Source organism: Pholis gunnellus (assembly GCF_910591455.1).
Source record: "Pholis gunnellus genome assembly, chromosome: 24".
In the NCBI taxonomy this organism is placed as follows: domain Eukaryota; kingdom Metazoa; phylum Chordata; class Actinopteri; order Perciformes; family Pholidae; genus Pholis; species Pholis gunnellus.
The window spans coordinates 3,632,415-3,646,395 of NC_136551.1; the positions used below are offsets into that span (position 1 = coordinate 3,632,415).

General features: G+C 46.8%; 2 protein-coding genes across 2 annotated transcripts; both read right to left on the reverse strand.

Moving 5' to 3' along the window:
* Positions 1-4,175: 4,175 nt before the first annotated feature.
* LOC306715408 (thymosin beta-4-like) lies at positions 4,176-6,606 on the reverse strand. Its single transcript, XM_079185770.1, has 3 exons — positions 6,479-6,606; positions 5,264-5,379; positions 4,176-5,106 (listed from the first exon to the last, which is right to left on the reverse strand). The coding sequence occupies exons 1-3, from the start codon at positions 6,589-6,591 to the stop codon at positions 5,072-5,074; spliced, it is 264 nt and encodes an 87-aa protein (XP_079041896.1). The 5' UTR covers positions 6,592-6,606; the 3' UTR covers positions 4,176-5,071.
* Positions 6,607-7,397: 791 nt separating this feature from the next.
* Positions 7,398-13,120, reverse strand: LOC306715122 (ribose-phosphate pyrophosphokinase 2). Its single transcript, XM_079185366.1, has 7 exons — positions 12,847-13,120; positions 10,755-10,938; positions 9,633-9,731; positions 9,251-9,375; positions 8,922-9,095; positions 8,668-8,827; positions 7,398-8,585 (listed from the first exon to the last, which is right to left on the reverse strand). The coding sequence occupies exons 1-7, from the start codon at positions 12,966-12,968 to the stop codon at positions 8,493-8,495; spliced, it is 957 nt and encodes a 318-aa protein (XP_079041492.1). The 5' UTR covers positions 12,969-13,120; the 3' UTR covers positions 7,398-8,492.
* Positions 13,121-13,981: the final 861 nt, after the last annotated feature.

A 13,981-nucleotide genomic window follows, 5' to 3' on the forward strand; every position in this document is an offset into this window, starting at 1 on the left:
AGAGAGGAAAACTCCAAACCTCCACCGAGAGACGCCATTCACTCCGCGGTTAAAGTGCGACTTTACCAGCATGCAACGTTAAAGAGATGAACTCAAGAATGCAACAATAATTATAATGCAATAATCACAGTTTTGTGGGACAATAACTGTGGGTTTAGAATGTGTCCTTGGGCGCTGCATAGCCCGACCTTTGCTCTTGTGCTGATTAATACCTCTAATAAGGACGTGACATGGCTACGCTTGTTATTAGCGAGGGGGCCGTAATTTAGCCGCTCTCTGGGACTACCAGGGTAATTAACACTCATGGTCAACATTCTTTCAGACAGCAACTCTGCAGTTTTAGTCCATCCTAAGCAGCATGTGTCTGGAGAGAGGAGATAAAATGGTTTTAGGTTCAGGAAATGAGTCTTTCTGGAGGGGGTTCATAGATGTTTCTAATAGATTTTCCATCGATGTATTTCTCAATGGACTGGAAATCTTCCAGTTAATGAATAAATAAAACTGCACCACGTTTGTTGCCATGAAGGGTTATTCTGCTGCGTATTAACGCTGTACGCAGACATTTGCTCTGTGGCGTTTTTGCACAAGAGAAACCAAAAGTGCCAGGTGTCTGCAGCAGTGATACCGTCTCATGCGAGGAGGAGGAGGAGGAGGAGGAGGAAGAGGAGACGCAGAGAGTGTGCCTGCGGCGAAGGGAGGGAGCGTCTCGTCTGCAGCGTGGCGGCGGCCACCGCCTCTCCGCTCGGGGGGGGAAAATGTCAAAGCTGTCGCTCTGTGTAAACCCTCTGCGTTTGCACCTCGTGGATGCACCGAGGTGACACGCACGCGAGCCCGAACGGCGTGTCGCACGCGCGTCTGTTCACTGGATCGTGCGTGGTGGTCACGCGCGCACGGGCTGCAGAGGCCACGCTCGCTCGGACCCTCACATCAGAGTGGCTGTTCGCTGGACCGCCTCATCCTTTGCTCTTCCGCCCGGTGCATCGATTCCGCGCAGTGCTCTGACTAATGCATTTACATTTACAAGCAATACGGAACACCATTTAGACAGCATCGACCAGGGCCCATCTGGGGCCGTGCTAATAGAGCACGTCTGGGATAATCAACCCATACAGACAGGCAGCCGTGCTGCTGTGATGTGGGACCACGCCCGCTCTCTGCCCCACTGTTTCCTAACAAGCCAGCTCCACGTTTACCCACCAGTTTGATGTTGTAATTAGCGGTAACACAACTGTTTAACGGACTTTTACCAATCCACAGGATCTGGTGTAATAGTCACTGATGCAACAGGAGAGCTAGTGCTGACATTATAGTTGGGTTTCTGTCTGCTTCTTTCTTTCACAGCCGCTGGGCTCGTGCGCTTTGCTCTCCTCGATTTCAAGAGCACTCTGTGTCTTTGTTCACAACAGTGTTATACAAAGTTGGTTCCTGCTTCCTCCGGATGCAGAGCAGCACTTATCTGTAAACACAATGCGCAAAGAGGACGTGACTGCTGAAACTGTCTAATGTGTGTAGCCTACTCAGTATGGGAGCCAACTCCAGGATCAGCATCAACTTATTCCATCCAGCACTTCTAATTATCCATCAACACAACTTATTCACATACATAACTTACTTATTGAGTTAAGTTTCATCCACAAGGCGATGTGGGAGTAACCATAGCTGTGTTAAATTACAGCCTGAAGTCACATCCTATGAGCTAACACATGGCCCTCAACTCTTAAAACATGGCTGCTCATACCGCACATGCTTGTCATTGCCATGTGTCGACACAAAGCAGCAGCGGTCTGGACAAATGCTGCATACTTGCAGGGCGCATCTAGCTCGACATTATCAACGTCAGCTGAGAGCTGAGATAGCCAGCGCTCAACAATGACACGAGGCAAAGCGGTGGTTTGGACAGGAAACCATGATAATGACACAATTATGCTTGTTTTTCCTGTTTAGTCCCCACTGTCTGTTTGTATCTCTGCAGCCAACGGCAATGGCGGACATCTCCGAGCACATTAAAGCTAATGGTCAGGTGTTAACGCGCGGCACATCCCTGCTCCACATGCCGAGCGTAGCTCCTGGGTGGGTAGTTGCCATAGAAATGGAGAGCAGACGCGGCGTTTGTCTCTGCCAGCGAGCTCGATAGGAAGGTAATTGACTCGGCCGGCTCTGTGGAGAAGCAAACCTGCCGATAATATACAGCACAGTCAACAGAGGGACGCTTGGGGAATGAGCTTCACTGAATTTATTTCCCCTCCCAACAATGGAGCGAGAGAGTCCGCAGCCGTTCTAGTGGCACTGTGGCGTACTCGCTTTGAGATAATCATGCCGTTAAACAGGTGTGTTTGTTATGTTCACCACATGTCCATTTGATAATCAGCAGTAAACACAAAGTACAGCTGAGTCTGATTGGTGCATTAGGTATTTGGTTATAAACCAAAGTATTGGGTACATTTGAATGTTCATGAATGTTTGAACCGAACTGAATAGTTCAACAGCTGTTGAGACATTTAACTGAACGTGCGTAGTTGGCACGAGATGAAGAGTCAGTGCCAATGTGAACCCCTCTACGTCATTATTAGAAGGAAGGACGGGGCGGGGCGAAGGATCGACGGGTCAAACAAACAGACTTTCACCCAGGAGACCGACGTTTGTGTCTGCGTTGATTTATTCTACCTTAGTTTTGTTCCGTAATCTATATACTTACCTGACACCAGTTTGGTAACAACTCATTTTACGTATAAAGCATATTTATTTCAACCCCAAGCACAATCTTTACCTCCATCAAACCGAGTACTTTTGTTTGACACGTCTCAAATACAGACAACAGAGCAGAACGTGCTGCGTTCGTAGTGGATTGCGTGTCCAGCGTTAATGACCCCGTGCCTTCCAAGGAGAAACGGTCTCAAGCATCCGACCGCCCCAAATCAAGGATGTGACTCAGCAGCAGCTGTTGCCATGGGTAACCAGGCAGTGGACAGTGACTCCACCCCATCTGCTCAAATCCGTCGTCACTTTCTTTCTGGGCATGTGCAGCATGCAGAGGGCCGCGGTAATCCCGTCTGAGGGAGGACCTGCGAGGCTTTGGCTCCCTGCACCAGCCCACTAACCTCCACACCTCCTCCTCCTCCTCCTCCTCCTCCTCCTCCTCCTCCTCCATGCAGATTAATGCTTTATTAAGAGCAACTGACTTAGCACCAATCCACTTACACTAACTCACAAGAGTAGCGGACTATTTCGTGGCCGGAGAGCGATCTTCCCCGTGGGAAAGAAAATAGCTGAGAAACCTCGATGATGATGATGATGATGATGAGGAAGCACGCCTGCAAGGCACAAGTTGAATGCTGCTACATCTGACATGCTGAAAAAAATGCCGATTCATGCCCCACGTGATCGCAGTCATAGCGGATAGCTTTAGCATTCACAATGCTACAGCCGTGCTGAATACACCAAAAGGGGGGGGGGGGGGGGGTCCTTCCTCAAAGCCCAGTCGCATCTCAGTTGAATAAATGTAAGTACCATTATATGAAGGACGTCAGCGACGTCATGCTAAGGACATTAAGGCTTTGCAGCCGGGGGCTAATCTAGGACAAAGGGTTGTGTAAATCTCCCGCTGAGGCTGAACTCTGGGTCAAGGCACGCTGTCCCATGAGCCACCGCTCTTCTCACCAGCGCGTCGCACCAGGTAACAGGTGCAGGAGCAATGCTACTGATTCACCCCCTTGTCTTAATGTACAAGCCCTTTAAAAACAAAAGAAGGTGTGGCTAAGGAACAGTGTTTACTGCAATTAGAGGGTCCTCGGTAGGAAGAGTTTACTTCCTGGATTGTTTCTAGACTAGTTTCTCTGCAATAATCACCGGCTTTAAAGTGAGCTTTGTGCTGACAGTGAACCTCTCGGAGAAAAGACCTTCGTGACAGGTGGTCTAACAAGTGGCTGTCGTCACAATGCCTCTCTCTACACACACACACAGATACACAATTCATCTCCTGTGCTGGTAAATCCCTGCAGGCCTTGAGACATTTAAGCCTTTTAATAGTGCACAGCCTAATGCTGAAGGATTGTTTGGCGCCTGAAGAGCGTAAGTTGGTGTGAAATGTAAAACTGCACTTCTAAAAGTGCCAGGATTGTGAATGCGCGTGGATAAATGCGCGAGGACGCCAGAAGAAGCACTCTGCGGCACAGTTCTTTAGTAACAAATTCTTTTTTATTACAACATTTCACGTTTTTTTTTTCCATTTCTGGTGATGGTTTGTGGCAGAGTAGCATGACTTTTCGGAATTCTGATCTACTGTTGAAAGCAAACAAATGGAATCAATTGCCGGTGTAATTTTGTTTTTTCCCCGTTTCCTCATTTGAGACAATTCAGAGACAGATTGCGACACAAGAGCCATCCTGAAGCGCTCGGACAAAAGGGCGTTCAAATAAAAACCGTAAATGAGGTCCATTTGAGCGTCTCCCAGATCTAGATGGAATTCGTTGCATTTTTCATCCTCGTGAACATACAAAAGAAAAAAAAAAAAAACATTGTGACAGACAAACAGTATCACTTTTTGAGGGGGCATTTACACTTTGGCCAGCGTACAAACAAAGTTGTGCATTTTCCGAAAATTAGAAGACGAAGAAACAATAACAACAAAAAAAAGCCAGACGCCTCAGCTTGGGCGCGAAAGCAGCCGCACAGGAAGTTTGGGTGTTGGTGGTGGTGGTGCGTGAGACGCTGACGCGCTTCCTGGGACGCGGGCCACGCCCCGTGCCTTTTTTTGGAGGCGGTGTCGACGAAGAGACACACCTTCTGCAGCTCCCCTCCTCTGCCTCACACGAATCCTCCTCATCCTCAGAAAGACCCCCCCCTCCTCCCAGCGTGAAGGTGGTATTTGGTTAAAAGGGGGACGAGGCCCGACCGCCCCTGGTTGGAAAAGCGTCACCCGTCCACAGGCTGTGCAGCTTGGTTATTGTTGTCGTTTCATACTTTCGGTTACAAAGTTATACATCTAGAAGAAGTGGCTGAAAACAAGGCAATGCGGGAGGAGGAGGAGGAGGAGGAGGGGGGGGTGTACAGTGCATGACGGGAGGGAGGGGCTTCACGACTTCTCTGAGGCCTTCTCCTGTTCGATGACTGTGGAAGGAGAGAAAGGGAAGGAGATGTGAGATTCCTGGGTTAAAACAACACCGTGTCGAGCTTTGTATTAAACAAAAAGCGTCAGTATAAAAAAGCACAGAAAGAGTCCAGAGGAATGTGATTTCACCCCCCCCCCCCACCGCCCCATGCTTACCATCTTGTGTAGGCAAGGGATTCTTCTCTTGGGTCTCTGTCTTCTTCAGCTTGGACTTGTCGAAGCTGCTCACTTCTGAAACGTCGGGCTTTGCGTCACTCATTGTTGCAGGTAGTCTGAAACACCAGAAAGTAAGCACTTTAACAGAAGCCACATAAACCATCAGCCATCACATGAGAGGGAAATATATTCATCTGTTACAATGAAACCACCGGAGCATGAGCTTCACCCTGACTTTTTTTTATTATCAGTCTAAGGGCGTTGCCTAAATCTCAGTGGCCAAAAAAAACCCCGTTTGTTCACTTTAACTGCATGCGCAACCGCGGACTACTTCCCCCCCCCTCTCTTAATGTGCGTCCGCCTCCTTTTGTTCGCCCAGCGTGATCTGCCTCCCCGTGCGTCCCGTTACCCGACGCACAGCCCGGGATGGTGCTCACGCACGGGAGGAACGCGCCGCTCCAGACAATGAAGCCAGTCCGAAAGCGCTCAGACCGCGACATTTACATAACAACAGGAGTTCCCATGCTGCGACAACCCGAGACAAATATAGGGAGGGGGGGGGGAGAGAGAGAGAGAGAGAGAGAGAGAGAGAGAGAGAGAGAGAGAGAGAGAGAGAGAGAGCCGCATGGCTTGTGTGCAAATATTCTTTGAAGACAACTAGAAGGGTTATAAATGATGCAATGTAGCGGTAAAATATTGATTTATAAGTGCCCACATGGCAGCTGTGCAACATCCGCAAATGCCCTCGTCACGTAGGCTACTTCTCCCCTCGGGTCGCATTCTGAAGGAACCACCGCCCAGAATCGGCTTTTTGCACGTTCACGTCAGCCTTAAAATCCAAGTTCAACTCCGTTCATGGAAAATATACAAAAAAAATAAAATACACAGCAAGGCGCGTTTATGGACGAATAATAAAAAAAAAAAGGTTTTAATAACGGTACCATGCAGCTCGAGCACAACAAAGGAAATCGAGTGATATCTGTTATGAGAAAGATAAAGCACACACGCCTGCCTTGTTGTCACATTACTCTCTATAATTAGCTATTTAAATAGAAAAAAACAGCTGTATTCCTTTATAACTAATGATCTAATGTCTCGTCCCTGGTTGTGTATTTGGCGCAGCATCTTTTGGGATCACAAGTCCTAACATTGGACTCTTCTAGCTGCAGGCAATAAAGCTGAAACAATAGAAACGCTTTGTTAGAGGAAGCTTACCGAAGTGTTGGCTGATGGCTGGATGGTCTCTTGGTCAGTGCGTTGCAGCAGTAGTGGCGCGTCTTTGCGCAAGCATCAGATATAGTCAGAAATATGCTAATGACATCTGACATCACCAGCTCGCATCCTCAGTATCCCCCTGCTGGAGAGGCGCGAGCCCTCCATCCTCGTGCAGAAACCAAACACTGAAGAGAAGAAGAAAAAAAGCCCCGAGAGGAGCCTCGTCTCATCTCCCTCAGGAAAGAAATGTAAATAAACAGATTTATTGGGTTTCGTGAAGCTGCACAATCCACCCCCACCTCTCTGTGTTATGACTGTTTTACAGCAGCATGGCGCCCTGACACTTCAGTTTACCGCCACTACGGTTGTTTTACCTCAAATCTACTTTTATTTCAACAGCATTTGATGAGACAGTGACTCTCTTATTCATATCAATGGCACATTATTTCTCCTTTTTACTTTCATCTGCCTGCAGCTGCTCTGGCTGCGCATTAGTGCAGAAGGAGCGCCCCCTGGTGGCAGCTTGAGCTTCACCCTCACTTCATGCATCACTCCTTTACTGTCTCAGAAGATGACGTTTCTATTGTCTTTTATTATTAGATTACTTAATACAAAAATGTAAGAATCGACGCATAAGATCCACCAGAGCTCACCGCTCATTACTATGCGATTACTCAAAGCTTAAAGGACACTGAAATGAGTTAAACTGTATCATTATATTCAACTTACTGCTAATAAAACATACCTGAGGGAGAGGGTGCATTAAGGGAGCTGTGGACTGCAGCCTTTTTGGAGATGCTAGAGACTTATAGTGAGGATATCTCAGCATCTTCTTCTGAACAATAAAAAACACAATACTAAATGCATGTAATGCCCATTTAAATGAACTGCTAATGAAAGTGAAGATGAGCATCTTTAAACCATTGTCAAAGCTTTATTGTCAAAGAAACAGCTTGAAGTGTTACATATAAAAAAAAAAAAATTAAATCATGGTTTTTTCACCAACTTTTTCTTTTTATCCACCTCGAGGCAAACCGTGAAAGCTGCCTCGTTGGAGTTAAGTGACCCATTACAGCCGCGATGACAATTGAAATCTTGACACTTTAAACAAGCTTCGATTTGTTTTAATGACCTTTTGGAACAATGGGTGAAACACCCACCTACACCTCGTATCACACTTATCAACAACAGACCTGTCAAGAGTTTGGAAAGTTGTCTCTAAATCTTATCGTTCTTTTTTTTTGTTGTTTTTTTTAAGCACAATTAATAGAAGCAGAAGGTTGTCATACAGATGAGCCACCACTGGGTGACAGCAGCTTATTGTGGGAGGAGTTACACTGCAGAGGTAAGACGCATCAGCACATTCATGAGAATCACTAAATAAAAAAAAAAGAGAAATGTCTTTTGTACTCCTGTTTGGTCAGATAAACACATCCCCACTTGTGGTGCAGCTTTAAAGTGATGAAGCACAAGCTATTACAATCCATATAGCTAGTAAAGGGTTAGGCTGCATTTATTAATACTTAAAGCGACACTCAGGGGGGGAACGGTGCTTTTTTTAAAAACCCATTTTTATGACTTTGTGAGGGAGAAAGGGGCCAACCTATTTCTAAATCACATGACGTCGTGGAATGCTTCATTTCAAGTGAGTTCAATATGAGGTACAAATACACGGTTACATAGTGGAGCCTTTGGTTAGGGTGAAGGCCTCGGCTGATCATGGTACTGAAACATGAGGAAGAAATAATAAACAGGAAGGAAAAAAAAGAGAGAGAGAGAGAGAGATACTCATAAATAGAAACTTGGTCTTCAGAAAAGGAAATGATATTTCGCTCTGTGTCCTGGGTGAGAATGTCAAAGACAATGTGAGGGCGGGACCTTTCAGTCATGTGGGTTTGGCCAAAGACCATCAGGTGGTTTGCAAAAGTGGCAGCCTAGTGACCCAACGGGGGGGGAGAGAGGGAGGAGAGAGAGAGAGAGAGAGGGAGGGACGGAGGATGCCCCCTCTCTTTCTTTACAAGGGTACGTGGCTGAAGAGGTAGGACACAGACTCGCCGTTGTGGGTTCTCCTGATCGCCTCCGCCAGGATCATGGAGATGTCGATGACCTGGAGGAAACAAGTCAAACATGAGTGACACAGCGTCTAACACATGGCATGTATTAAAAGGGGTCAGAAACTGTGCGTGTACCTGTATTTTGGGGCACGCCTTCATCTTCTCTTCCTGTGGGATGGTGTTGGTCACCACCACGGCCTCGAACGGGGCGCTGTTGATGCGAGAGATGGCCGGACCGGAGAAGATGCCGTGCGTGAGGATGGCGTAGACCTTCACCGCGCCGGCATCTATCAGCCTGGATGAGGTAGATATGCATTATAACCCACGCAGTTCTGAAACAAATGTGTTTTATTCCTTTCTGTTATAGAACAGTACAAAAGGACACTGACTTGTCGGCGGCGTGGCAGATGGTGCCACAGGTGTCGGCCATGTCGTCCACCAGGATGGCCACGCGGTCCTTGACGTCACCCACCAGCACCATGCGGTCCACCTCGTTGGCCTTCTTCCTCTCTTTGTGGATGAGCGCGAAGTCCACGTTGAGACGGTCTGCGATGGACGTCACGCTGGACAGAGAGAGAGAGAGAGAGAGAGACCCATTAGACCTTTAACTGCTCCTCAAACAAGGCGGCGTGTTGACTCTCCATTTGGCCCGGTGCAGGCGATGAGCTGGAGCTTGAGGACGGGGAGACGTGCAAACCAAACTCTGTGTGATTCATACCGTTTCGCTCCGCCGGCATCTGGAGACACGATAATGCAGTTTTTCCATTCGGGGATATTTTCTCGTATCCACTGAAGCACGGCGGGCTCTGCGTAAAGGTTGTCTACAGCGATGTCGAAAAACCCCTGAAAGAAAGACACAGCGGTTACTAAAAAAAACACACGGCACAGCTGTATACTGATGTTCAGTCTCTTTATTACCCCGTCAATAGGTTGTCCCCGCCTGTACTGGTTATTACAACTCTGAGCCAAAAATAGTGTAATATCTATGCTGTACTCTGGGATGAAAACTTGCAGTAGCTTGTGACACAAACGTTCCCTAACTGAAGGCCTTGCAGGTGTTCTTTGCCCCGTTAGACCCGGAGAGAAGGCGGCGTACTGACCTGGATCTGAGACGCGTGGAGATCCATGGTGATGATGTGGTCGGCCCCGGCTACAGACAACATGTTTGCCACCAGCTTGGCTGATATGGGTGCTCGGCTCTGGGACAAGCATCAAGACACAGTCGCTTGAGGTAAGTAAGTAAGAAAAGAAATGTTGGAACTTTTGCTGAGGAAAGCGAGAAAACTCCCCGCTGTGAGCGCCGTCTGACTGAAAGAAACACGTCAGGCTTCGGGGCCCGTTGACAAAACACCCGACTACCTGGAGGCGGAGGCTTAGCCGCACTTGTGCGAGTGTCTCCGAGGAAAACGCTTGAATTTGAAGAATATCACACAGCGACAGGGGAATGAAATGTGACGGGGACTTATTCAGGGGATAAACTCCCCAACACCTCTCAAATGAAAGTACGAATGTGGTGAATCACAGCGTTCATTGGATAAACTGTGTGCAGCCGGAGAGGTGCCGACTAGTGCAGCGCTCCCGTTGCTTCATTTGGACCTGGTTTTGCTGTTGTGGTTACAACACGAGATAATGATTTACAAGATAAGCAGGTTGTGTGAACCAGTTTCTCGGCCTGCAGGAGCGTCTGATGTGTCAATCTCGGATTTTCCGAGGAAAGCACGCGACTCATATTGCAGTAACACCGAGTACGCAGAGTACGCTGTGTACGTGCCAGTTCTCTCATTAGCACATCCGTGTAGAAGTATGTAACCTGCAGCGCTACAGTACAAATACGAACATTTGTTTCAAAAGGTGCGTTCACAGTGACTTGTTTTTATGCAATTTAGAATTCATACAAAGTACATAAACCTTTACTAAATGCTTCATAACCAACTGTAACGTTAGCAGATGTACGGACATTTTAAGTGTTTATTCAAGTAGTTGTAACTTCTATGAGGACTTATGGGAGGAGTTATAGTTGTGGAAAAATTAATAATAACTCTTATCTGATTACAGTAGAAGTACATGATAGTGTTGTAAATCATTTGGTAGATGTTAAAACAGGAGAGGTTGAAGTATTGTGACCTATGCATGCATGTAATCATCATTTCTTGATCCAATAAAAGTCGGTGGGTTTCATAGTGGTGATGATGCCGCGTGTGTGTGTGTGTGTGTGTGTCTACCTTGTCCTTCTTGTCCTGCCGGGCGTAGGGGAAGCAGGGGATGACGGCGGTGACGCGGGACGAGGAGGCGATCTTACAGGCGTTGATCATGATGAGCAGCTCCATCAGGTTGTCGTTGATTTCGCCGCAGCCGCTCTGCACGATGTAGACGTCCTCGCCGCGCACGCTCTCCCCGATCTCCACGCTGCGTGGACGACAGAAGAGGGGAACGGATCACCTTTTAGGGCTCAACTCGAGCCGGGAAACAGATTCAAGTGAAACACGTTCTAAGCCCACGTATAAAGTTACGCGCGACAGGATGTTAAACTAATTTGGGGCGACACCCTCTGCTCATCTGAGGAAAAAAAACTTTAGGAAGTAAAAGCAGCACGGCCACACACACACACACAGTCACTGAAGCAGGCAGCACATGTGTGTGAAACATTCCTCTGTGGGGGGAGGACCATGCCCCCGGGCCTCAGTCATGTGATCACTGGACATCTACAGTTGTAAAGGGTAACAGTCTATGCGGTCAAAAGGCCTGTTTTTTAGGCCAACCCCAACCCCCCAAAGCCTCTTTCCCAGGAATCCGCTCCCTCGGCGAGTCACCTGGCAGAACCTGAGAGGAGAGCTGTTGTTAGCGTATCGCTCTCACCTCGTGGTTAATCTGTGAGAATGAGAGAATAATCATTTGTTTTGCACTCTGTGTCGCCCAAACAGCTGTGTTCCCTAGAGACAAATCGGCCGCCGGATAATCAGAGTTTTCCCTGGATTTTAGAGCTGTGGGTGTAAACATCAACAGCAGAGAGAGTCTTAGCAGATACAAAAAAGGGGTCACGGCCACTTTACTGAGCCCAGCGTTTTAAAGCGCTCTTCGGCTTCATGCAAAGGAAAGATTACACAACAATGTATGCCGTCTGGTGCATGCTTTTATCCAGAGTGCATTACAATACAGTGAGTGCATCAGTGAGCGATGTTCACTAAGCCACAGAAACACACTAATGCAGCGCACGGCTCCCTTTGACTGAATCAAAAGAGACTAAAATGCACTTAGAGAGCCACAAATACATTCGAATGTATGCAAAGGTTAAAGCTGCACCGCTTTAAGCAGTGTTGTGGTGAGTTCAGGTCGACGGAGAGAGCAAACAGGCCATTATGTGGCCCAAAGGTCATCCTGCAGACCAGCTACAACAGCCTGTTCAAGGCCACCCCCGGTGAAAGTAATACAAGTCATTTGCCATGCAAAAGTTAAACCGTGGTAGCTGCAAGCGTGCAGTTAGTAATTTAACTAAATGGTTAGCTCGGGCTGCTTTTGGAAATGAGCACCAATTAGGTGCATGTGATTGAAGCTAACTTCCCTAGCAATGCAGGCAGTAATGAGAGCTACCTACACATGTATGTGTATTAACCTGCAGGTTATCCTTAGTTTAGATACATGTAATACCTCCGTCTAGGTGACTGTTGGGGCTGCAGTGAGCCACATGTTTTAGTCCTAGCACCCAGAAGGCACTGAGGTGTAACGTCACATTTTGTATACCCGTAACAATCTGTTCCTACTTCAAAAACTAGCATCTTTCGAGCTCAACTGTTACCATTTTAACGGTAAACAAACAGCTACCCCCTTTCTCGTGTTACAATGTCACCCCACATAGTTGAGACGGGTGAAAGGGGAGCTTGGAGGAATAAGAGACATACAACATTTGGCCTCCTCCATAATCACCCATCACACGAGAAACGCACGTACCGTTAGCGTACTTAGCATCGTACGCACCGAACGAAATACTACGTTACGCAACTCTATAGCAACTCCGGTTCTGCCAGTTTTGGGTCATTCTAACGGGCACCAACGGCAGCTGCAGTCACTTCAAACCTCCAGTTAAACGGTCAACTATGAGCAGAGATAAGAGGAGCTGTCCGGTAAAGGACGCACTGGTGTTAGCCTGCTGTGTTTACATGTGGCTAGCTAGTCACGTGTAAGCCCGCTGAATAGTAAACTATTGTTAGCCTCGAGCTAGCGTACCCACATGTGATACCGAGGCTGGAGCGACATGAACAGCTAGCAGCTATTTGCAGCAAAAGTCCAGCCGGACAATGAGTCTAATAATCTACTTGCCATGTCTCCTGGTTGCTGAATTTCTTCGTGATCACTTTCCCCAGCTCCAGTCCGAGCCGATCGGCCACTTTCTGGGACAGGTCGTGGTGGGAGCTCCCGCTAAAAAGCACGATGTTAGGCATGTCCGGGGAGGGGGGGGGGAGAATAAAAACCTGTTTGTTAAAGAAAAGAATAAGTAAAGAAATACGACAGGTCGCCCACTTAAGGGGTTTATGAAAATGGGGGGAAATTAAGCGTGCTAATGTTGCAGCCGTGGCATCGCAATGGTGCAGCACTGGGACCAGTGTGTGAGAGGAACTACCAGGTCAGCATTAGCATGGAGAGGGAAGTGGCCTCCTCTCATTGGACGGTGCGGTAGTCCACTGACACATGTACACTTATTACGAGTGTATTGTTTATCGGCGCTAAACACACAAACGCCTGTTTTCATTAGATTAGCAAATATTTTTTACTATTTTAATCTCCTTTTAAACGTTTTTTTTTTTTTTACCAGCTTAATTTATTTATATTCCTGATGTTTCATTTATTTTATATTCCTGATGTTTCAATTTCATTATTTTATGTTTACATTGTTTCTATTATAATTTTGAGACTATTTTTATCTTCTATTTAAAGCACTTTGTGGCTTTATTGAAACGCTTAAGGATGTTAAAAAACCTCCAAATGACTTGTTTATTGAATATCTTTCTGATTATTCACAAAACATTTGATTTAAACTGGTTTATTTGTGGATTTAGTCAATCCTGAAAGCATTTTGTTATATTATTGTCATTATTTTTAATACCAATACTTTCTTCTTCTACTTACCCCCTTTGCTAGTAATTATTATTTTATGGAAGAGGAAATGCGTTGCTTGTATGTATTTCTCATTTGTTTTCCTCAAACTCAATTTCCAGCTTCTTAAAATACCACTTGAAGTCTTTTTGTAATCATGAACTAAACATGTTTTTGATTTACCATATTGTGACAGGATGTCACCTGACAGCTGCTGCTCTGAACACTTGTGATATTGGCTCTTGTAATTAGATGTTCCACTCAGCGAGCAGTCAGCTGAGACTCCACCATCACTGCTGTCATGTGCCATCTAACTGTACTTCACGTGCAGCTCAGGTCAGAAAGTGTAGGTTTGTACTGG

Excerpts from the sequence above, each read along its gene's own strand:
- LOC306715408 (XM_079185770.1), bottom strand. The coding sequence starts at position 6,591 with ATGTCAGATGTCATTAGCATATTTCTGACTATATCTGATGCTTGCGCA. Across the intron at positions 5,380-6,478 it reads AGCCATCAGCCAACACTTCG|ACTACCTGCAACAATGAGTG; the intron begins GTAAGCTTCCTC and ends CTGGTGTTTCAG. Across the intron at positions 5,107-5,263 it reads TCCCTTGCCTACACAAGATG|TCATCGAACAGGAGAAGGCC; the intron begins GTAAGCATGGGG and ends CTCCTTCCACAG.
- LOC306715122 (XM_079185366.1), bottom strand. The coding sequence starts at position 12,968 with ATGCCTAACATCGTGCTTTTTAGCGGGAGCTCCCACCACGACCTGTCC. Across the intron at positions 9,096-9,250 it reads GATGCCGGCGGAGCGAAACG|CGTGACGTCCATCGCAGACC; the intron begins GTATGAATCACA and ends CTCTCTGTCCAG. Across the intron at positions 8,586-8,667 it reads AGGCGTGCCCCAAAATACAG|GTCATCGACATCTCCATGAT; the intron begins GTACACGCACAG and ends TGTTTCCTCCAG.